This window comes from Rissa tridactyla, chromosome 3 (genome assembly GCF_028500815.1).
Source record: "Rissa tridactyla isolate bRisTri1 chromosome 3, bRisTri1.patW.cur.20221130, whole genome shotgun sequence".
In the NCBI taxonomy this organism is placed as follows: Eukaryota; Metazoa; Chordata; class Aves; order Charadriiformes; family Laridae; genus Rissa; species Rissa tridactyla.
The window spans coordinates 113,362,123-113,386,724 of NC_071468.1; the positions used below are offsets into that span (position 1 = coordinate 113,362,123).

At 36.4% G+C, this 24,602-nt stretch overlaps 1 protein-coding gene across 2 annotated transcripts in view; it reads right to left on the reverse strand.

The window, feature by feature from the left end:
- NBAS (NBAS subunit of NRZ tethering complex) overlaps window positions 1-24,602 on the reverse strand; it is a 191,597-nt gene that overhangs the window by 152,798 nt on the left and 14,197 nt on the right. For both annotated transcript variants that reach the window (XM_054194532.1, XM_054194531.1), the window contains exons 10-21: window positions 19,402-19,540; window positions 18,537-18,602; window positions 15,093-15,221; window positions 11,669-11,732; window positions 10,042-10,235; window positions 8,820-9,077; window positions 7,922-8,047; window positions 6,658-6,809; window positions 5,642-5,776; window positions 5,293-5,371; window positions 4,424-4,528; window positions 3,997-4,133 (exon numbers count right to left, since the gene is read on the reverse strand). In XM_054194532.1, coding sequence (XP_054050507.1) covers window positions 3,997-4,133; window positions 4,424-4,528; window positions 5,293-5,371; window positions 5,642-5,776; window positions 6,658-6,809; window positions 7,922-8,047; window positions 8,820-9,077; window positions 10,042-10,235; window positions 11,669-11,732; window positions 15,093-15,221; window positions 18,537-18,602; window positions 19,402-19,540 — 1,584 coding nt within the window. The remainder of the gene's footprint in view (window positions 1-3,996; window positions 4,134-4,423; window positions 4,529-5,292; window positions 5,372-5,641; window positions 5,777-6,657; window positions 6,810-7,921; window positions 8,048-8,819; window positions 9,078-10,041; window positions 10,236-11,668; window positions 11,733-15,092; window positions 15,222-18,536; window positions 18,603-19,401; window positions 19,541-24,602) is intronic.

Sequence of the window (24,602 nt, forward strand, 5' to 3'; positions counted from 1 at the left end):
CAGAGATTCAGAAGCCATCATTATAAAAGAAGCTGAGAAATAATACGAAAAGAATTAGGAAAACATTACAATCACAATTCCGCAAAAACACATTACGGAGTAATGTCATCCTATCACAATACCAATTTGAAGCTGCCAGGCACGTACAGCCACTGATGCATCATAATATTTTAGATTCCTTCTCAACTCTGGGGGCTGTTGAGCTTATACAACTTGCAGCCCTTTTTGAGAGTCTCATGAATACATAAATCATCTGCTCAGACACGACAAACCTCCTCCTGAACAGTTCTGAGAGTGATCCCTAAAGGTACTAAGCTACAAAACATGTGCCATAAACAAGAAACAAAAGAATATCTACCACTTGAGACTTTTTACAAGCAGATACAGGAAAAAACTATGTATGTATTTCCTAACAACCTGGCCCAGAAGAAAAAAGGAAAAAAAAAAAAATAAGTAAATTCTCCTACCTTTTTTCCCCCCGTATGTCATACCAACTTTTCCTTGACTGATAAGGCCTTAAAATTCTTATGACACTGGCCTCTAAATGTCATCCTAATGTAAATGACATGTGTCAGTAACATGAGAAATAAGTGCTTTATGCCTATAAAATGCCCTAGCAAAACAAGCCTTTCTTTCACTAGGCACTTAGAATTTACTATCTGCAGCCGAACTGGAGTCTCCAGACAAAAGCGGCAGTTACAATGTAACCTTTACAAAAACATTTCTTACAGGTAATGAAATTCTTCAGATATAGGACTTCTATGTGCATTTGTGGTGGTATGTAGCAAGCAATTGTCATTCGATGCTTTTGCCGTGTCAATAGCTACAGGTGCCTATTTGTCCCACCTCACCTGTTCCATGCACAAAGGCACCACCTGCTACACAATCCTAATCCTCAACCAGATTCCCCTGCAGATGGAGGAACTAGGAGGACACAGAGCAATGTGGTGAAGTTCTATAAGGGTAAGTGTCACCTCAGAGAGCTCCAGCTGGGAACCAACACTCTTACTTAAAATGCTCCGTATACACAGACAGAATATGGGCAGTTACCAGCAGCACTTCATCCTACACACATACAGGGCCATATACAAACACCTAGGAGACAAACTACAGGATTTTTTTTCCTCCGCTAAAATCTTTTCTGCCTGCAGAGCTGCACACTGCTCGGCAAGAGGCCTGAGCTGCAGGAGGCATCAACAAAGCACTGAACAAGGCATTCTTTAAGCAAGGCCACCAGGGCAGGCTGCACTCTTAACATGGGCACTGGCATACAGTTGGTCCATGTTAGTGGTCTCATGATGTGCACCACAGGAACCAATTACCCCATTGGAATCTCCTAGTACAGACAATTATGGCCTTGAATTTTCAGAAAAACAACGAGCTAGAAGAAATCATAAGAGAGATCTGTCTTTTTTGCAGCTGAGAGTAAAAAATTACTTCTGATATCCAGCATACACTCTACTTCATAACTGCAACAGTGTGGAATTTAAAAAGGAAAACCAGACTAAGTCATTTTCTGACTCAGAATCCTTTATAAAATTTGTCTAGAGTCAAAGTTCATGAGGACAGATTGAATCATTCTCACTCCCTATTCCAAGACCATTGTAATTACAAGTGGCATTAGCTGTAGAAACACTTGTAAATTGTAATGCTAGAGTCAATTTTCTAGCAATTAAAACAATGGGGTTTGTATTTTTGTAATGCTTTCCTTTTGTTCAGAAGTTTATTAATTAGTCAGCACTCGCAACTTTTTAATTTTATGTGGGAATGAAATGGTTTTGTAGTTGCATCATAGCCTTGTTCAATCAGTTAATTTAAGGCAAATTACTTCTCCATACAACACAATACGTAGACATAAACTAGATAGCACATTCATTTAAACTGGATTTCATAACAACTACGTATCTACAGCATGCCAGTAATCGTAGCCATACTAATAACTCACTTAAAAAATAAATGCTAGAACTGAAAGGCCCAATAAATTCACTTAAAATGACCAAGAACTTCAATTCTCTTTGATTCACATGAAACAAGAATTGCCAGAAGCTGAACTGGGAGGGGAGGGGGGGAGACTCATCCCATTTAAAAAAAAAAAAAATCCACACTTTTTACATTAATAAGAAAGTGTTACTTTGTACAACTTAAATCTGTTTCATTAGTCTATTATTCTCATTAATAGATACATCTTCATCAATACTTATTTAGTTCTATTACATTAATAAAATAGAGTTTTAGGGAGCGTAATTAGCAATGTTTTGCAAATAATCACTTTTGCAACACAGAAACAGTTTTAGAAAAACATTAGATAAAACAGAGTATATTTTTATAATTATATGGGATTTGCGTAGATCGGATTTGCCCTCATCCCCATTTTGTAGTTGTCCAAAGACAAACATTGCAAAGCCATACAGTATTATCTGTTCTGCAACCTGAAAAAAAAAAAAAGTGTGAACCTACACATACCTGATCCTAGCACTAGAAAGTTCCGTCTGCCACAGGAATAAAGATTCAAACTACATACTTCCATTTTTCAACAGCAGACAAAACTAAGTTCTTCACCCATAACTTCGCATCTTTACTACTACATCACTGGTGAAATGTTTTATTTTGACCGTCATTTTGCCTCTTGGCACATAAGTCAGTTTCTTAAACAAACCAACCAATCACAATAAGAAAATAAAAAAAAAAAAAAACTAAGAACAAACAACCTTTCATAAAGAAGGGGAACATGTTTATGAACACCAACGAAATGCCATCACCACATTTAAGAAGCCCGTTCTTCCCTCCCTCTCACATTATAAATCTTATCAAAAGAGAAAAATTGGATTATATTTTACCAATTTTATAAACACTGCAATAATTTCTCTGCATGGTCCTAACTATTACCTGAGAGAAAAGGATAAAACAAGTGTTTTCACACCAGAACTAAATAACTGTGTTCCTAATACTACCAACACAATAAAAAGGGCACTGGTAAGTATTAGATATCATGAAATAAAGATTAACTCCTGTTCAGAAAGGACAAAAGTGGTAAGTATTATAAGCTAGGAAAGAACATCAGGGGAATAACTTGATGAATTAAAAAAAAAACACCTCTTTATCTACATAGAGAATTATCCAAATGGGACTATTAAAACTTTGAAGTGAAAAACTTAACTATAATGCTGGAAGATTAAAAAAAAAACAAACCACAAAAATTAATAATAAAACTACCCCTCTGAAGTAAGGCTTCAAAGTCCTATTGTGAAATATTAAACAATGAAGTCTTTCCTGATTCTTTATGGCCACTGAACAATATGCTTCAGAACTAATTTCGTAATTGAAGTGTTTGAAAGAAACACTCTGGAAGCAAAAAATTCTTTTCATTAATACACAGAACACTTATGACATTCAAGGAAGACTCTCTTATGAAAATTTATATGAAATTGACAGTAAACTAACATCTGATGCTGAAATAAAAGAGTAGGAAAGTCTGGATTTAAAGCTTTTCATAATTCTACCTTAGCAAGCCGCATAAGAATCAGTAACAAGAAGATGAATGATACTGAAGTTACTGACTGCTTAAGTGTTAAATTACATTTCAAAACAAATCCAGAAAAACATAATTGCTTCCAGGGAGCTAAACACTTGTGTTATTAATTTCCTAACACTGGCTGTTACTACAAACCAATTACAGACTTGTACTTAACACTTGTGAAAATCTTGGCAGTTTCGGATCAGAAAAGATCATGCCTCCTCTTATGTGTCACGAAGGCAAGAACGTTTGAAGTCCCTACTTTCCCGGTAATAACCGAAAGAGACCAAAAAGCTTCCAGGAATGGCACAAAGTAAAGCCGAAAATGCCAAGTACATATGGTCAACTACATAAAGACAAACCTGCTCTCTTGATTACACATAATAACCAACAGCAGACTGCCATATATGGAAAATATTGTAAGTATTAACATAAAAATCTTTTTTTTTTTTTTTAGTTAATATCCATAGATGCATCCTTACCAAGCTTCAGGCAACAAGAAAGCATATTCATGTGGTGAAGTAGTCTCCGGAAAATTGGACAGAATTGCCTGTCTGTGTGGAAGTAAAGCTGATCCATGGAAAGTGAATAAAATTTCCAGGGCTCTGACATTGCTTTCCTGAAGAGCAAAACATTAACTTGTAGAACTATCTTAAGATTGATTTAGACAGCAAATGAGCAAGAAATCTAATGCAACATGTCATGCAACAAACATTTAATTTAAAAATTTTCTTTAGCAATAAAGAAAATTAGCTCAGGGTCACTGCATTTATTCATTTACAATCAGACAAATACACCCCCCACCTCTTAAATTCCCTTTGAGATTCAACCAAGTTCAAAGTGAGTAAAAAACTGCACTTAAGTGCGTACCAAAACAAAATGACATTCTAGCAAAATAAATATTAATACCCGAGCATAAGTTCTTGCAGAAAGTACAATATTCTGATTTCTGAACTTCTTGAAGAATTCTCCATCATAGTGCTGTTCAGCTGCATGAGGCCCTCCAAGGATTTCCTTTAAATGAAAAAAAAAAAAAAAACCACACACAAAACAACAACAAAAGACCTTATAAAAGATTTGGTTTTATGCAAGACTTACAAAAGCATCAAAAAGCCTACATGTTTCTTTATCTGAGGATGAATAAATATGAGATATATGTGGAAAAGTATGCTGGTTTTCATTTGTTTCAGTATGAAAAACACAGATGCATAAGGTAAGACAATTCTCTGTCTTATTTTGGTTAGGGTTTAGACAACATTAGTTACAAAAAGACGTGGTAAAAGTCATTACGTGACTAGCGCTAACTGCAAAGTTAAAATTAAAAAAAAACTAAGCAAAAGACAGTTTGACATTCCAAGGACTTTCACTTCAGTAAGTTCATGGAAGAAAAAGATTCCTTAGAGAATCTGAATAGAACTTCCTAACTAGACTGACAGAGGGAAATAATAATAATCCCATGCCAACTCCACATCCCATGCTGTTGTATACCTTAATTCGCTGCAGACACAGAATGTTCAAAGCAGGCCTCTGCCCAACTATACCTCTCAACACTAGAAGCCAGCCATTTGCAACAGTAAAGCAGGAGAAACACGGTAGCTTGAACAGAAAACAGCTTATTTTTCATAAGGGAGAGACTGTAGCATTTCAAGAAGACCATAAGCATTAATATTGCAATATATAACAAAAAAAAGAGATACGACAATGTGACAAAAAGGTTACAGGAATACCTATGGAATGAGAACTCAAAAGAAGTGCAACCAGCTACCCAGTGTCCTCACCTCATAGGTTTCAAGGCGATCAAGGTAAGTTAAGAGCTTCAGCCTGCTGCGGCAGAGTTCTTTCTGTTCCAGTGTCAGCCTGCATTCAAAACAGGAATTTTCACGCTTGCAATTGGTACTGTACACCACGTGCACATGAAGACAACAGTTACACATTTTAACAGCTTTCTGCGCTGGAATATACCAAGAAATTAAGTAAACCAAGAATTTTGATGCAATATAATGCCAATTTAAATTTAAACCACTTTCCTATTAGGAATAACATACATGAGAGAAATCACATTATTGCAACTGTGTATTATAATAAACCTATAACTCTGAATAAAACATTGCCTAACATTTCATTTACTTTGAGAAGTTTACTGATAATAGCAGTTCTTGACGCTTCTTGGCCTCTTTTTCCCTTCTAGTATCCACTTCTTCATCTGGTGACAAAAAGTCTTCATAGGGAATTTCAATGTCCATCTCCCCCGGTAAGATAAATCTGGAAGACAAAGCCAACAGTGTAATCAATGTTGATTAAAAAAACCCAAAAAACTAAAAAACAGATTATAACAAACTAATTTTTGAATAAACATACTAAAACAGCTTTCCGTATATGTCTTTACTAAAAATCTAGATTTTTATAGAAAAAAATAATAGTGAATTTTGCTGTTGTAAAGCAGCAGGCACTCATCACAAGCCAACAGGACCATCACCTCTTGTTTCCACCCTCTCCCTAAAACAAACAGAAAAAAATAAACCACCAACTACACAGCTATGATGGTTGATAGAAGTTTCTAAATTCCACAGGTAGCACTGGGATCGGCAGCAGCTCTACAGCATACCACGATAATAGATGACTGCACGACAAACGAACAGCCTCTTCTATTTCTACCACCAGGAACTGAATACTGAAGAGAATTGTCTCTGCATTTATTTCCCCACTGACCCGCTGTGTTTTGCTTTGTTCTGCTCCCCACTTGAGCAACAGAAGATCATTACAACAATTAAGACATGCAACAAAGTGTATTTATAGTAGTAGTTGCAGCTTCCAGAAGAGGCAACAGAAACAGAATCTCACAGAAAAATAGTGACATCAGATGTTCTTTATGATGAAGAAAATAAAGAGCATCAAAAGAAGAAGGAAAGTGCAGTACAAAATAAACAATGATTTTACCTTTGTAAAAGGTAAAATGAGAATAGATATCTTGTGGGCATCTTTAAAATAGTTTGATTCAAAGCGTTACTTTTCTTTCTGTCCTGCAAAAGCACCTTAACATTTTCATTAGTGGTTGATAAACAAGTTGTACCAAATTATTAGTAAGGATTTCATACACCATTCTTTAGAAAAAGAAAACAAACAAACAAATACTCTTCCCAAACCTGCCGCCATCTTCTCCTTTTCCTATGGCCACAAGAGCCTCCAAGTCTGTGCCTTTCAAGCCATACTGAAGCAGCTTCTTAGCAGCATCCACATTCTCTGGAACTCTTTCCAAGCACTCATGAAGAACCCATGCACGCTTCTTAATTTTGCTCTGTCAAAGAACAACAGCATAGATACAATGTTAAATGCTTTAATCCAAAGCAATGAAACTGGGAGATGTTAAAGTCTTCTAATGTGTTTCTTCCACTTAAGAAAATGTCAAGTTACTTTTATGACTGAGAACGTCAACCAAGAAAAGAGGCGAGAATGCAAAACCCATCATTCCTTCAGAGTATATATGGCAGAAAAAGGCACAGAAATACCAAGTGATTTGGCAGAACTTTCACAACAAATGGAACAGAAGTTATTATTTGTATTCCTTAATTAGTATCACACCTCCTTACACTAAATAAAATGTGATGGTTTGGGGCTAGAACATAGTTGTTACAAACAGAGTTTATTCCACAATAGCACTAGAGTAATTTTCAGTATCAAATAGGATTCTGTGACAGAAAGGACACGCCTGGGTCAGAAAATTTTACTGGCCTTATCTACTGATCTTCAGTTGAAATTACATAGCACATGGAGAATGGCTACTTGTAAAAATCTTATTTTGACATTCAGTTAATATCTGACTTGAAAACAAAAGTTAGACAATATTTCTCTTCATCTCTTGGAAGATTTTACACTACAGTGTCTACTGAGTTTGAAGTATTTTTTCCAAGCCAAAAGAAGCCATGTTGGAATCTACTGCAAAGCTCCAGTTACAGTTAGCAGAATTCGCTGTAAATTTTGTTATTCAAACTTTGCTATATAGCAACTGATAATAACTTCACCTTCCCGTTTAATTTTCCAAAGTACTTGGAAGTTCTTCAAATGTTTTATATTTCCAATTATTATTTTTATTAATTTGCCAGGCAACAATCTACTGCTGCATGTGGGGGAGAGATTATACTACAGAAAGCATGCTGCTATTAACAGAAATTAGAAGATACTTGGAAGGAAAGGTTGCCATTACCTTCCAAGGTCTCCAGATCAGACCTTCAGTTAAGCTAACAGAATCACTCCCTTTTACATGACGTGTAATGGAATTTGCAGGACAGCTCTCAAAATTGCCACCAATTTGTGTTGTATAAATTAGAACACAATTCAGAATTCAATTTCTGTAGAGATAACGCAGCCATTCTGATAAGAAAGCCTAGAAGTCACAAAAAATAAACCCACCAAGTAGTCTTGAATTGAAGCGACATTAACAGCCGACTTCCTCCACTGTCTTTGATAGACAAGATCAGAATCAAGGCCATATGCTTGAGCCAAAGACAAAGCTTCCCCATATTCTTCATTATCAATCTAAAAAGCAAACACATGAAAGTCATCTGATTTCCATATTAAACAACCACACATGTGTTGAAACAGTAGAGGGATAATTATTGTGGTATGCTTAAGCAGGTAGGGAAAAGAATGGCTCAATATACAGATGAGTAATACTTGGAGCTGATGGACACCTCTAGAAAATCAGAGATTTTTTTTTTTTTTCCCCCTCAAGAAGAAGGAAGAAGTTATTTAGGTAACCAGTACGACATCAGCACTCCCTGGGAACTTTTAAGAGCTCTAGAGTGGTCTGGTTTACCGCCAGAATAATTGAAACAGCCTAGACAAAGTACTGACTCGAGCAGTCTTAAAAATTAAGAAGTATCCGTTCAGTAAGAGTGAGTCACAGGCCTCATCTGTACGTATGCCTGAAAAAAACGTGCAAGTAAACTACATTCACATCAGAATATAAGTTAACCCATTCCCTGGCCAATAACAAGCTCAACTGATTCCATTCAATATATTTGCCAGGTCTTTCAATATTTGTAAATACTCACATGAGCACACTTCCAAGTTTGGCCAAACTAAAGATGCACAGTGTCTCCTCAGTGACCTGCAAACATCATCTCATTTGAATTATTATAACTCTAGATTTAAACAACGATCCCTTCGATTGGGTAACACAGTACACTGTCAACTAAGAGACCCTTAGAAATATGTGCCTAAATCCTTCTGTTAACATAGCAAGAATTGAAAGGTCTTTCTAAATAAAGTTGCTTATGAGAGAAATGACCTTTCCTTCTCTACTTACTTTTCTCTGGTACAGTTCCTCTGGAGTCGTGGATCTTAAACTGACAAGGCGAAAATTCTTTGTAATAGTACGTGGACGTTTCCGTGGAGGAGCAAATCGTTCCATTTCTGTCACAAAGTACAGGCCTTGCTTCAGGTAGCTGAAGTATCTGTCCTTAGCAGAAGTTTCATCATCTGAATCAGAGTCGTCATCTCCCTCATCGTCATCACCAGGCCTGCTCTCCAAGCGTAATCTTTTTGGAACGAGTTTTATTTCGCACTGCACAGAAAATATGAACATGAAGCATCCACCTAGTACACCTCAGCTAGTTTGGTGAGAACTGAATACATCTCCACTTCCAATACTTCACATTTCAGAATCAACACCCTTCCTCCCTTTCTCCTTTAAACCCTTTATTTCTCAGCTTGCTTAACATGCTCCACAAACCCTGACTGGGTCTGTCTCCTACATCTGAGGCTTCATCCCTTACCTACTGAAGCAAGAGTGAGGGCTTCATAATAGTAACCAACTATTACACAAAACATCTTATACTACCCCAGATGGGACAGAGCTATGGAGACATCTTCTGTACACTGTTATATAGCTTACTGCAGTGTACAGCAGTGTTTTCAACTCTTGGCTATTCAAAGCAAGGTCTTCTGTTCAATGCAAATGTAATATCGCCTCCATCCTTAGGCTGTAATATGCCAGTCACTGGCTGTATCTTATTTCCAGAATAATAAACCTTTCCAAAAACATATGCACAAGCTTTGGTATGTATTGAGATATTCTGATAAAAATTATTTTAAACTTTTATTTAATATGTTTAAGACCTATTTCAGTGTAAGATTTGGGAAAGAGTAATTTTCCTAGTTTCAATGAAGTTAACCAGGAATTTTCTTTATGTTCTGCTCCCTCCTGGAATCCTACTATAGATGAACAAAAAATATCTTCCTGCAGATTCCTCTCATTCAGATTCAGCCTTCTAGGAGTTTTGTTTCTACTCCCCAGAAGTTATTTGACAAACAAGTTTTTATTAAGACAGCTAAGTTGCCGCAAGTTCAGAATTTCCCTGAACTTGGAAACAGAATCACTTTTTCTATTAAACAATAATTTTTCTTCTTTTTTAACCACCACCCCCCACACACACACCCCCACACTCCCCACCCTTGAGATTACATACACAAAAGCGAACTGTTTCTACTGCATTCCAAAAAGGTACCTGCTTGTGCACATTCCTCACCTCCAGACTTAGAAATCCTCCATCATGAGCTGAAGTGACCTGAGGAGAACTCTCAAACCATTCACATGACTTTCCCAGCAAGTTTTTTAACGTCTTGACTGAGGACACAGTCAGTGCACCAGAGCAGCGAGCCAGGATGACAGAATTATCTGCCCACCAATTTACATCTATCAATGGGTAATAGGATTCTTTATCTAAAATAAACAAACAAACAAGAATGCACTAATACAAGGAAATCTTATTTTAAACACCAGGTAAGAACAAAAGTGACTTCAATTACTAAGAGATTTTATCTGATGGCCTAATTTAACAGTTGTTTATTATTGCATATGCATCCTTGGGTCACTAAGTTTGTATTTTAGATTAATTATATTTTACTAAATCAGTTCTGCATCAAATAAAGCTGTTGAGCAGAAAAAATAAGTCTTTTTTTGTAATTATTTTTTTAATATTATTTGGAAAAAGAATTCACAGTAAACTGATTTACTTGCATAAAATATGATATTTCATAAAGATCTGCTTCAATACTTCCCAGGCCATCCTTAACCAAGTCTCACTGGCAACAAACATAATACTGATGAAAATCAGAAAAGGTTACACTGCTTTTGAGGATACATGACAACTATGACCAAGGCTTGTGAAAGAGCCTACACGATGAGGTTGTTAAGACTAAACGAACAAAACAGAAAGTCACCACAACCGAAGATGGAAGCTGTGTCATTTCTAAGACTGTCTTGACTGTGATAACTGGGACAAAACGTTCACGAGAAAGTTAGCTCAATTTGTTCACCACAGTGTCATTTCCCACCTCTCCGATGACAACGGCCTTTCCACAAACAGCACTGCGAAACAGATCAGTTTATCACTTTTCTGCTACTCCAGTGCTTAGTCAGCAGCCTACCCAGGAAGGTCAGAGGAGTTAACCCAAAGACAGAATCACCAAGAAAAACAGTACAAAGAAACAGAGATCTTTTAATAATATACATGTATACAAGCAGTAGCGAATGGATCATGGAATAGCTATTGATCTCTGCACTCTTGGAAGAGACGTGCAATAAAGGTGATAAATGGTTGCACATGGTGGCCTGAATTTTGGGAAAAGAATAGAGAGACTGACATGAGGCAAATCCAGTCAGAGCAAACAAAGCCCTTTTGTTTTAGAATTTCAAACTAATTATCTTTAGATTACATTACCTTTCAAGATTTATTAGACATTCATAGAAAAAAAAGGTAAAGGTAAATTTAGGTTTTAGACTGTGGACTCTGATGTGTTACCTACAAATTATGATGTAGTGGCTTCTGATACAAGCTGAGACATTTGCTGAGTGTTCAGCATTCTACAGAGTCATAATCACATTATTAATAATAAATGAAGTCCGGTACTAATTGAAATATCATCTTATTTATGGTTATGGCTAAAAAAGTGTTCTTAAAACAGGATTAAAAAAAAAAAAGATTTATTGTGACATTCATTTAGCTATGCCATGCTACAAATTCAAATCAAACATACAATTTTTGCAACTATTCTAATCGAGATTTAATTAAGCCATTTTAGGTCTTTGTATATTTGTATAAATATTTTTAATTACACAGTGGTATAAAATAACGATCTAACTGTGCCACACACCTCTTATTTTCTTTCTTTTTTCACTAGAGAGTCTCCAGTCTGGGTTGATCTCATCATAACCTGGCTAAAAAAAAAAAAGGGGGGGGGGGGGACAAAAAAAGAAATGGATTATATGCAAGTAAACTTTTGTAACACAGACAATCTGCTTATTTACTCTATTGCTGACCCATTCATTTTTCAATGAAAATACTACACATAAATTCAAACTTTTCCTGAATGTAAAACATACAGCTGCTGCAGCAACACTGTACTTTTCTCCAGACAGTTAAATTAAAAAAATCATAACAAAATAAGACTTCTGTATTTCTAAAACAACGTATTAGAAAACAAGAGTACCATCAAGACCTGGCCTAGTCAGCATTAAAGAATAATCATACCCTAAAGATTTCTGAAATAAAGGCTCTCCAGCAACCAGAAGCCCACCAAGTGTTTGCTTTTCATGTCTGTACATAGAACTGCAAGCATATTAAAGAGAATCTTCAAAACAGTCCTCCTGTTCACTCTGTGTAGTGGTCCTGAGTACCAGCTTTGTACAGTGCTGTAAATATTTACTCTGGTTATTTTCATAATTATAAAGCCCCGTTCAAGCCTAGTGCAGCCAGAGAAGCAGCATTATTTAATGATGCACTGCAATGTTTAGAATCAGTAAACTGTTGCTGTGCTGGTTTTTTAAGCTTTACTTAATAATAGCAGAATACATGTGAACCACACAAATACAGATGCCAGTAATCCTGCCCCCAGCTGCAATGTAACGAAGTACAGGTAGATTATACAGCTCAGACAACCAAAACAGTCTTGGGTCAAGTAGAAGGTGATTTTTAGACTTAATATTTTAGTAGACAGAAAAGGGTCTACTAATTAAAAGTAAACATGAGGCCACTTTAAGTTAATTTAACAAATATGTTAGGGTGACAATTGTAGGAAATGCACACACTATGAAAATACCCATTACACCTGGATACTAGTTTCATCTATAAAAATCATTCTGAAAACAGTCAAATACTGGCTACTCCTTTATATCACCCTCACTAGAGGATAAAGTCCTGAAAACTGCTTCAGAATACACATTCATTATTTTTAAAAACAAAGGAAAAATACAAAAATTCACTGTATACATGCTGGAGCAAAAACCTGTATTGTCACAAAAATCTCAAGTGTACATTAAAAATAGATATGTATACATACACATACGTACAAGCACACACAACACTTCTGCCAACACTGGAGCAGAATTCTTGGGATTTTATTTTGGTTTTTTAAAAGTACTTTCCTAAATAATAAATAAACCATTTCTGTGGTGGGCTGACACCAGCTGGCAGCTAAGCATCACAGAGCCGCTCGCTCACTCGCCTCCCCAGTGGGACAGCATAAAGTAAAAGCAAGAACAGTCATGGGTCAAGGTAAAGACAGTTTTATAAGCAAAGGAAAGCCCAGGGCGGGGGGGAGAAAAACAAGATGAATGATTGCCTTTGCATCACATCTCCCACAAGCTGACTGATGTGCACCCAGTCTCCGAACCATGGCTACCTACCCAGAACCTCCCCCTGCTCTGTTTCCATTGCTGATCATAACATTAGGTGGCATGGAATATCCCTTCTGTCATCTGGGGTCAGCTGTACCGGCTGTGTCCCCTCCCAGGTTGTTGTGCACCCCTAAACTACTCACTGGGAGACAACAGTGAGAAACAGACGGCCTTAAAGCTGTGTAAGCCCTATTGAGCAATAGCTAAAATACTGGTGAGTTATCAACACTGTTTTGTTCACAAATCCAAAACCTAGCACCACACAGGCTGCTGCGAAGAAAATTAATCCATCCCGGCAGGACCCGGAAGAGTTTCACAGTCAATACAGCCCAATCAGATCTGAGTGCTTACCTGTAAAAACCCAAACAAGCTACACAACACCCCAGCCATGTTTCCAAGTCAGTAGTCTTGCTCTTGCCATCAGATCAAGAAGATAACAGCACACAAGTGGTGTTCAGCATAGCAATATACCATTATCTCTACAAGTATTTCTTGATTTAAGTCTTTCCTATAGTCAAAGTTTGACTTATCTTTTTTGTAGTTTTTCTTGAAAACGTTTATTTAAGCTCATAGTCACCATGATACCCAAAGACAGACATCTTCCTTCATTTTGTACTCTTACTCATTATAGAGGCCTGTGCCTATATCTAATGTCAATGAAATGTTTTGCTGTGGACCTTATAGTACCTACTGCTCAATGCTTAGACTGTAGATTAATTCAATATAGCATGGTGAAAAAGCTGTCTGTGTTTCATATGAATGCATAAACTTGAAGCATTTAAAAACAGTAGCAAAAAACTGTAGGAAATATTTTTTTTCATTGGAATTTCTAAAGGAGTCAATACACTGTGCAAAAATTTACCCTGCAAAAGAAATTATAGACAAGAATCAAAAACTACAAATATTTAATGGTAAAGTCACACTTGGATTTATTAATCAGCATATGCCCTAAAACTCAGTTTACTACCAAGTAGCAAATGTTTCATTCTACAATGATTTTCTAATAAGAAACACTACAATAAAACCACCTGAGATCAATACTGCATAGGAAATATTGGTGGTAATTCGTGCCATATATGTCTAGTGACTGGTTACCCTGTTTGGACTTGATGTCGATTCATGTCTTGTAAGTTTAGAACATAATACAGAGTACTTCAAGTGAAAAGCCCTTCCCTATCTATTAGTCAAGAAATTAATGTGAGTAAATTCAGAATACTTCACATAAGAGCATGCATAATTTCAGATTTGTCATTCTTCAAAATGCAGATGTATTTTCCTCACTAAAATAAAGCGTTCTCTTTACCCAGAGAGTGCATTAGTTAGTTGGAATTTTCTTGAAAAACTAATCAGTTTTCAATTCACGGTAGTCACGTAAAAGTTTGCCAGCGTTTGGGCAATTCCTAACTTAAGTTCCCCTACTTAGTTTTGCAAATAATTCCTGTAGAAAGTGTGTGGCTTACTAATACCAAATTATTCTGGAGCATTATCTGGCAGAAGGCAGGGTAAATTTTGAGGGAGGAATAGACGAACACATTAGACATCCAGTAGAATTTGGTTTCAACCATTTAAAGTTACCCGTGTTGGCCTCCACTTATATTTTAAAATAGCATTTCAGTCTACCTCTACCAGTGTTACCCACTTGGCACCAAAAAGCCTCATGAAAACTTCACTGCAAAACAACTGGTTCTTTTTCTTAACTTTTAAAGTTTAAGGCTTAAGGTTAAAACATAGAAAGATTATTATGAAAGTACGTATAGGGATCTTGAAAAATATGGAGTTGACTGGAAAGATAGAATGTAGCTAAAGCACAGTTATCTGAACTACTCCCATCTCCTAGAAAAGCACATCTCCAGATAATTAAGATATACACTGCAAGTTTCTAGACATCTACATCCTTCTTACCTGATCAGTTTGGTCCCATTCTCCTTGTTGTCTGAGAGATGGAATAGACCAGATTGTCAGTTTTCCCGAGAAATGAATAGCTGCCAGAAGAGCTCCGTCAGGAGAAAGATTCATCTTGAAAACTCCATCCTGCCAGACATTATGTCAGAAGAGTTTAAAAATAACAAACAAACAAAAAAACACCAACACATACACAAACCACCAAACACAACCAAGCAAGCAACAAAAAAAAAAACCACCTCACACACATCAAGGAATACAGAAAAAAATCCCCAAGCCCCAAAGTATTTTTTTATATTTTAGGAAAAAAAAAAGATTGTACAGTCTTCCATCCTGAAAATTTAACATGCTTTAAATTTTAAAAAAAAGCTAAGAACAGAATAAAGGTAAAGTATCAACTGTGGCATGGAAGAGTAAAAACAGCCTATGTAAAGGAAGAACACTACCATAAAACTAAGAAATCTTTAGGACTGTGAACTTCTGTATCACATTGTTATACAGCAAATAAAATCTGAAGCGTGGCATTCCTAGGAGAACACTGCAGTCAGCAACGCAGAGCTACCTGGAGGAAAAACTGCAGGTTGTTTTCAAATCAGCTGTTCAGAGAAAACATTCAGCAGCCTCACTTTTCTGCTGGCCTACCTCTCAGGTTCACCCAAAGACTGTTACCAAAACACAATTTACTACAGCTCTTCCTCCCCGGGAGCAAACTTTTAGGTAGGCATTATTACAATTAAAAAAAATTTTAAAAAAATGGGGGGGGTGTGTGGTACAAGAGATAGATAGATGGGAGCACATTCATTTCAGGACACTGAATCAGAATTTAAGAATCCCTTGGATAACAATAAACTAAGCAGCAACATAACAAACAACAGACTAAGTCCATACAGATGAAGTAACTCAACATCTGTAAGTTAACTTCACCAAGGCTGCAAAAATTCGCCTGGATTAAGTTTTCTTTGAGTTCTGGATAACCTAAGAGGCAAAATGTACTTCTAACAAAATATTTCCTTAAGGATTCCCAAACTCCCACGCAATTACAACTGGATCTATACAATATTTCCACGAGACAAGAGCCTCTAAATATACACTCAAATTTTAAAGTCAAACTTAGTGCCACTGGCAATGCATAACAATTTCTGACAACACCATTTATATTCATTCCCTCCCCAACACAACTTCTGTGTTTTTAGAAAGATCATTAGGTTCGCAGAGTCTAGTCTTCACTGAAAGACAGCAGGATGTAGATTCTCCAAATTATATTGTTTATAAAAAACCATTTTGTTAGTGTAGTTTGTTTTTAAAAACTTCCTGATAAAGATTCATCCTACAGTAATGTTAGAACTCTCCAAGTCTGCAGATAATCAATTTTTAGGCCAGCACCTCCCCTCTTGAAAATACCTTAACAAAATGAAGTACAGAAAAGTTACTAGATATCTAGATGATTAAGATGTTTTAATGGCGTTTCTACAGCACATGAATGGTAGGTATAATTCAAAAATAACAATATTCTTTTAGGGTTTGTTTATTTCTTTGGGGTGTTCTTTATTTTATTTCCTAGGCGGTTCTAAGTTCTAGCTATGCCGCAGAAACGACGATGGCAAAGGAATCTGCTCATTGTTGTACAGTGGTTTGCAGCTATTGAGAGCACTGCTTAAATCCCAGCTTAAAGCGTGTTTTTAACTGAAAAGGAGAGCATTATTAGTTTTTTTCCCCAAAGCAATTAAGAATTATTTATATTAGAAAAATTTCATAAGTATTCTGATTATATTCTTAAGCAGCTAGAGTGCTGCAACCTCTACTGTAGTTTGCCAAGGAAAAGTACATGCCTACTGATGGCAATTGTCTCTTTACAATCAATTTGCAGACACAGAGGGCAAAGAACAAAAGACTGTGACAGGACTTCAAAACATATAGCTAAAATATTTAACCCATTCAGATAAATGATCAGGAGTATATACATCACAGATCTTAAAGAATTAAACATTTTCTCAGTAGTCAGTAATAATTCTCTTGCCGTTAAATTTAGATGTTGGATGGCCATTAACACATTCAAATTTAGCACCTGACCATTGTTATCTATAGACATTAATCAGTCCTTTGGAAAAGCAGGCAACGCTGCCTCAGTAAACAGCTTGTCAGCTTCAGGGAACTGCAGAACAAGATACTGAAAACCTCAGCAGGTTGGCACTTCACATTTTACAAGTATCATTTAAGTTCACAACACTAAGATTCAAATCCCAAATAGCTAGTTCTAATGTACAAGGCCCCTAGCTGCTGTGCCTGTCATCCCTTAACACTATTGCCAGTTTCCCACTAAGAATGTAAGATATACCTCATATATTTAAACCATAATCTCTGAAATTGGATTAAAACATTCAAGGGTGAATAACAATCTCTCCTTTTCTTTGTAAATTTAGTACTGGCAACTGCAGTGCAGTTGAAGTTCAGTACAGCTACACTCAGCGCTAGCCTTCCAGTAAGGGGGTTTACTTCAGCCTTCTCTTTTATATTTTCAGTGAAGGAAATAAAATCTCTCCCCATTCCACCCTTGAAAGAGATTCAGAAAGATTCCCCCCCCCTTCCAATCAAGCATGCAGTTTCTTCTTTAACCAGTCACCTACACATCCTCATCCCCCCCCCCCAAAAAAAAAAAAAAAAAAAAATCTATTGAGGCATTTCCAAAGTCCATATTGCTTCAGATCAGCCATTTTTCCCTCTCAGGAGGATGCAGTGAGGGTGGCAGAAAGATTTTTTTCACTGTTCTTTCCTTGTAAAGCAAAAGAAGGGAAACAAGTTTTTTTACAAGGAGGGAAAGGGGGATAAAAAAAAGAATCAAACAAAGGCTACACATAACTAGTAGACAAGCGATAGAAGAAGGTGGTGCAGTACTGCATGGGTTGCTCCTAAGGCATGTAGAGCAGTACAAAGCCTTAGAAATACAGAAAGCACGCACCTACACCTCAGCATGATGCTCAGATTTAACACTCACTCATTCAGGGGAGAGAAGAATAGAAGACCCACACCCAGGGTTTGTTAAGAACAAGTTGGTTCTGATCAGCAGATTCATTAGTTTCACATGCATCCTGGTAGTAGAAGTTTGACCCATAATAAACATTTGAAGCTACTTACGTGCTTCCTTTTTGAATAAGAGTTTACATTTAATATTGAACTCTACATCTCTAGACTTGTTCCTGTCAGGATGCTGAAAACCCAAGGTTCAAGCTTCGGCAGATGAACTAATTGGATTTTTAATCAAACCAAATAAATTGCAAGCTACTCCATTTAACACTAAAAGCTTATTATTTTTTTATAGGTCCTATACAAATGTTAATTCTTAAGATGCATAAATTAAAAACTACTTTCAACCAGTCTCTCAGGCAGTCATTAATGGACAATTATGTTAGTAAAAAACATTTCTGAGGTAGACCTAGACCTTAATACCTGTTCTGTTCCCCGCCTGCTGTAAAGCCTTAAATTCATAATCCTTAATAATCCTCTTCTCTGTGCCTGTAAGAACAGAAACATATCATACAATGAAAAACAATCTCATATATTGTTTTATGCACCTAAAACTAAGTCATATCTGAAGTACTAACGCAACTCTGCAGGATTCTTTAAACTTCCATAAGACTGCCTATTTTAAAATAATGCAAGGATAATAAAACACAGTTTGTGTAACTTTGCTCATTTCATTAGGTATGCATCATGCCACAGAAAAGCACTATCCATTAAAACAAAAATTAACAGCTCTTTTAATACTAAGCAATACCTATATAAGAGTAAATACTTTAATTTATCCTAATATACTGTAAATTGATTTCAGAATGTTCACATGGTAGTTGTTAACAAATCAGACATACTTCCAATAAAAGCAAAAGAAATCATGAGGCAAATTTAAATTGAAACATTTTTTTCCAGTGTGCTGTCTTTTGTTATGAAGTAATAAAAAACCAAAAATAACTGGAATTTTTACAATAAAGATAGGAAACATACCACAGCACACAACTAAGGAGTTTGTATATTACCACCCTATATTTTTTGTTGTTGTTTCTTCTTATTTTGATTGTTTTTTTTTTTTAAAACAAGTGATAATCAAGAACTTAAAAGTTCAAATCATACTACAGAAAAAGTAAAAATAGATGCTGGGGGAGGAAGAGATAGCTTATGAGAAGTTCACATCACAGATTACAAAATGGCTAAACATCACATTAAATTCTTCTTTCAAAAAGAGATTCGTATTGAACTTCCAGTTAGATAATTCTGCCGCTGACACTATTCATCCAATAAAATGAGGAAACACACTTACTGTTCTAATGTCATCTTCGTAACTAGTAACCTGTTTGTAATGGGGAGAGCCTGACAGAACTCTCCAAGCAGATATCCCACAACCAGTTGCTTTAGATACTCCATCTTCATCTGTTTCACAGCCTCCCACAAGCAGAAGTCTGAAATACATAAAAGCATATTGTGATTTTATATACTGTAAATGATTTTAATTGTTTTAAGTCACAACTATAGCAGTTTGCTTGCAGTAACAAAAAGACTAAGTATATTAAGATACCGAACAGCCACAATAAGTTTTAAACTCCAGGGTGTTCACAGACAACAAGACTTAAATATTACTTGCTATTTTTGGCATTTATCCCTATCCATTTGCATCTCTAGCTTTCCAAACAAGGCAAAATTCACAATATTTAAAAGAAAATATGTCTGTCTACAATTTGAGTTTCTCCCCTACCCTCAAAGAATGATAACAATTACAGCCTAAGCTTATGAAAAGTTTTGGTCATTCTGCTTAAGCATTAAGTTTCCATTTATTCAGATGTGGTATAAAAGCTACTTGTCTTTTACCAAGGAACAGAACGCGTCAAGGTTTTTCAATTTTGTTTTCTAAAGCCACTCTACCAATTATAAGTGTGCATGCAATAATTTTGTCACACACAGTAGATGATATTCTTAAAATTTGAGGGAACTCTTACCATTATTGCTGATTACCACTAAAATGCATCAAGGGCTTCCCTTGAAGCCCTTTCACCTCATAAACAAGCCATTTTATATTTAACTGATGATTACATTGATGAAAACTTTGAGAACAGATGCCTAAATTTGTTTAGAAGCCTTATTTTAGTGAACAACCCATCGAAAAATATCTGCAAAAAAGACAGATTAGAAAAGCCACAGAACACTCCTTATCAAAGTCTGCATTACTCTTGAAATACTCTACCACCTAGTGGCTGATGTTCATATAGCTCTCAGCTGGGATTTGAGTGTATTTCAAAACATTCCCTGCAAGAGTCAACTAAAAGAAAAAAAAAAAAAGGGGGGGGTGGGGAGGAGAGAGAGGAAAAATAAAAGTATTTTCCTTCCACATTTTATTCACTTTAGGAGGTCACTAAAACTTATTTAACATTCCCAGGTCTCGTGCTACTCACAAACGTACAGCAAGATGACCTCTACCACAGATGCTTACAGTTTGTTACAGTTCTTAAGAGGTGTAGTTATTTTGTGGTGTAAAGAGTTGCCTGAGACAGAAAAACAGAAATCACTTTTACCATTTTCCCACAACAGCAGCAACAGGGGGCTCTCAGTCTACCACCATAATTAATAGGAAAATGGGTAACTGATCAGAAAGTAAAGCATAGCACAGCCAAGAGCAATTACTTCTCCCTTAAGGAGGAGCTGTTTAACTTTAGAATATGTAAAGTTTCTAATTGAGCATTCATGATGTGGTGGTTTCTTGCTGTAGTATACCGAGAAGAAACCACATTATCATTTAAGGAACAAACGGATTCCTGTCAGTCATGGAAATCAACCACGAGTAGCGCAGATCATATTTCAGACTCCTTAAAACCAGTAACCCGAAGAGCACGTGGAAGCAAACGTATTTCGAGTAATTAGCATACATTTTCTGTAGCAATAACATAGGAAAAAAGCAGACATAAAATTACCCTATCATAGCTTTCCCAAAGATACTTAGGCAAAGCAATTGGGTTATGAAGATGCCAACAATTAGCAAAGCATGGTATTAGACAATGAGTGAGAGAACTCCAACACAGACACAGCAGCAAGGGAGGTCGCAGAAGAAACTTCACCATGACTACTACTTGTTAAGCAAAGAATACGACCATGACTTGGTGAGCACAGAAATCCCAGTGTCACAATACCAAAGAACTCCTACAGTGCATACCTCTTTTCTGAAGAGGCTAGTAATATAGAACTGCATTAAGCCTTTTATGCAACAAACTTTATATCTCAAATGAACCCAAGATGCTTTACATTTCAACAGTTTCCAATCAACAACAACTGTTTGGTTTTGATACTGGTTGCTCATCCTGGCCAACTGGTGGGACAATTCTTAGGTAAATATTTGGAAAGGAACTCTGAGGAACTTACCAAAACATCACTTCAACCCAAAATAACAGTAAGAAAGAGTACTTTGTTCTGCAAGTCATACTAAGCATCAGCTCAATCTGAAGATGTCTCTGGTGCCAGGACCCTCAAAACACTACAGGGGTTGGTTTAAAATAACAATAAAGGAAAGGGAGACATTGAAAACCAGAATATTTAAGCAATTCCATACTCAAGCAACTGAGGAAGTCAGAAGCAACAAGCAGGACAACACAGCAAGTTTAATTTCATTCAGCTTTGGGACAGCAGCAAATATTAATAACTACTTGAACAGTCTTGTTATTCTTTCATGAAGAAAGTTACTGTAACTGAGATAGGCTTGCAGAGAAGAACATGAGGTACAGCCACCAACAAACACCACAGTTTTCAGAACTACACAAAGCATTTTAGTACCAAATTTTCTGCTGATTACTGAGGGAAGATTGTACTTTAGAAGACAAATTTCAAAAATTAAGTGTCATATAGTTAATAATGCATTTGTTTGTTTCCTTTCTGTATATTTTTTATTTTCCTTCTCCCTGACATTTCCCTTCTGCAACTTTCCTCTGTCTACAATCATTCTGTCAGAGAAGCTTGACACACTGCCACTGATCAAAGAACATAAGAACCGCCCCCAACTCGTACAAAAGTCATCTTTTAGACATGCTATGGAGTTCTTCTGAGGAACTTCAGCAAAAAAAACAAGGAACTAATAAGTTTTCAAATATCTTGCAGCACATACCTCTATCAAAACAAACAAAAAACCCACACCAAAAAAAAAATTCCACACAAAACCAAAAAAACTTTCAGAGACACAGCATACCACATGAAGATTCTTTCCCAGCAACCTTCTAGGTTTTAGGGCAGAATACTTCATCTACCCTGTTGTACATGATGCAGTCTGTTTTAGTTAGCCAAGAATAAATATGTTTGGGTACTCGAACATCTGAGTACACAGTCTAGCATCATGAAATCACATCTTCAAATTCTGAAAGATGTTGGCAAGATCAATGTTACATAGATCATTATGCATAAAGTAATCAATTTCTTAACTTTTTTTTAGCACAGAAAGCAAGTTTCACGTGTGTCTTTCACAGCCTTGCATGACAAAAGTTTAAGAAAAAATAAATTTGAAAATAGGTAAACAAGAACTTCATGAAATTGCTACAACACAGCTGTGAATTCCTAACAGTCAAAAGACTGCAGGCACAGTCCTCTGGAAGATTAATTTATCTATAGTCTTGTCCATCCATAGGCACCTAGTTTCTTCCATAAGCTCCAACTTCCATTGCAACATGCCACTGAATTAAAAATTTCAACAGCAGCAGTGACTAAAACTCAATTACAGTTGACCGCAATGTGCCAGAAGTGACTAAGAGACAAATAGTAGCACAAAGACCAAGAGAAGAATTGTCAATAACAGTGACAGCAGTAGCTCCAAAACTGCCTGAACTAGCTCTCAAAAACTCCATCAAGATAAATCTTTTCAAAGAAATTTTGGGAAAACTGTCACATGCAGTGCAACGTATTTATAGTTCTGAAGCATCTTTTAGGATAAATGAAACTCAATGACAGCTGGAATGACGATGTCATATCAGTTTAGACACACACAAAATACACAACCTCAAGACAAAAAGCCGTCTCCCAGGACTGCAAGAGAAATTCATCATGGCAGCACGTACTTAAAATTTTAAAAAGCTTTTCAGAGACCAAAATGCAACAGCAGGGACAGAAACTATTAAGATGAATAACACAACTGGCATCAAAAGAAAATGAAAGGTCCTCCTGAGAGCCTCGACAAAGATCTGGACTTGTTTACCAATTATTTTTTCAGGACTAGGCAGGAGATGACTCCAAAATAAAGAGTTGACAGGTAGACTGGGAACAGCAACCAGAGACAGTTTTTTCCTGTTTACTATTTTATTTTATTTTTTAAGTTAGTCTCAGCCTGAAGAAGATACCAAGCCAGTAACTTCCTCTGTCCCAGTAATGTGAATAACTATTTTTCCTGGCCAAATACTTGGGTTCTTAAACCACACCATTATCAGCTGCAGTTTTATGCCACTCTGGATAGGTCACAAAGCAACGTTAAGTTAATATATGAGACTATAGTAACTCCCTAGAAGGGAAAGTTTTGTCTATCATGCTGTTAGGGATATCAAGATCAATGCAACATCCTTTAGTACTTAAAGTGTTAAAATAATTAAAATAATTTTTACTGTTTCATATGTTTTCTATGCAGAGTACAGCTAGCGTGCAGCAGTTTCTGTGCTCCATTTCTAGATCCTCTTAATACTCTACATACTTCTGTGATCATCAGAGGACACCTGTGAAGTCTTTGAGGAACTTCACCATACCTGCCATTACCAGGAAGAGCTGGCTAGCAGGCTTCAGAAACTTTTAACAAGGTCTGCCAGCTGTTCCTGATCAAAGCATGCTTTGAGCTTTTGTTCCAGCTGAATCCTGATTAGCAAGGGTCAGGAACCCAGGGGAATGGATTAGATGATCTCCAGAGGTTCTTTCAGTCTCAAAAAAGTGGCTGCCCTTGCAGTACCTCAACTGTACACTATTTCAGAAGTTTCTACAATGTTGGGCTGAAGACTACTAGTATAATACCAGTCTCAAGGACAGCAACTGCAATTGAGGCATCCAAGAAAAGTTTGAGACTTCTACACAATTCTTCACTCATCAATTTTGGTATAACAATCAAATTCCAACTGAATCCAAAACCCTTCATCTCCTAAAGCCAACACATATTTTAGGCTCTAACATCAAACATTTTCTGTAGCAATGGCAAATAACCCTGAAGACAGACATTAAGCTCTAGAGTAAGATACTCAAAATAAGCAAGGTGTTGAGCCTTTACCATTACAGTTTACAGAGAGCTCACATTGAAGCAGACATCTAAGTTTTATCAACTAAAGTGCACCATAAATTCTATCATAGATGAAAGCTGAATCACATGAGAACACCACCGTTAGGCATTTAAATTAAGGTACGTAACACTTTTCAACAGCACTGAAACTCATTATTAGACTTTTTCCCAAAGCTATTGTTTCAAGTTTCCCTACAGATTCAGATATATTCCCTACTGAAATATTCTCTTTGCAATTATCATAC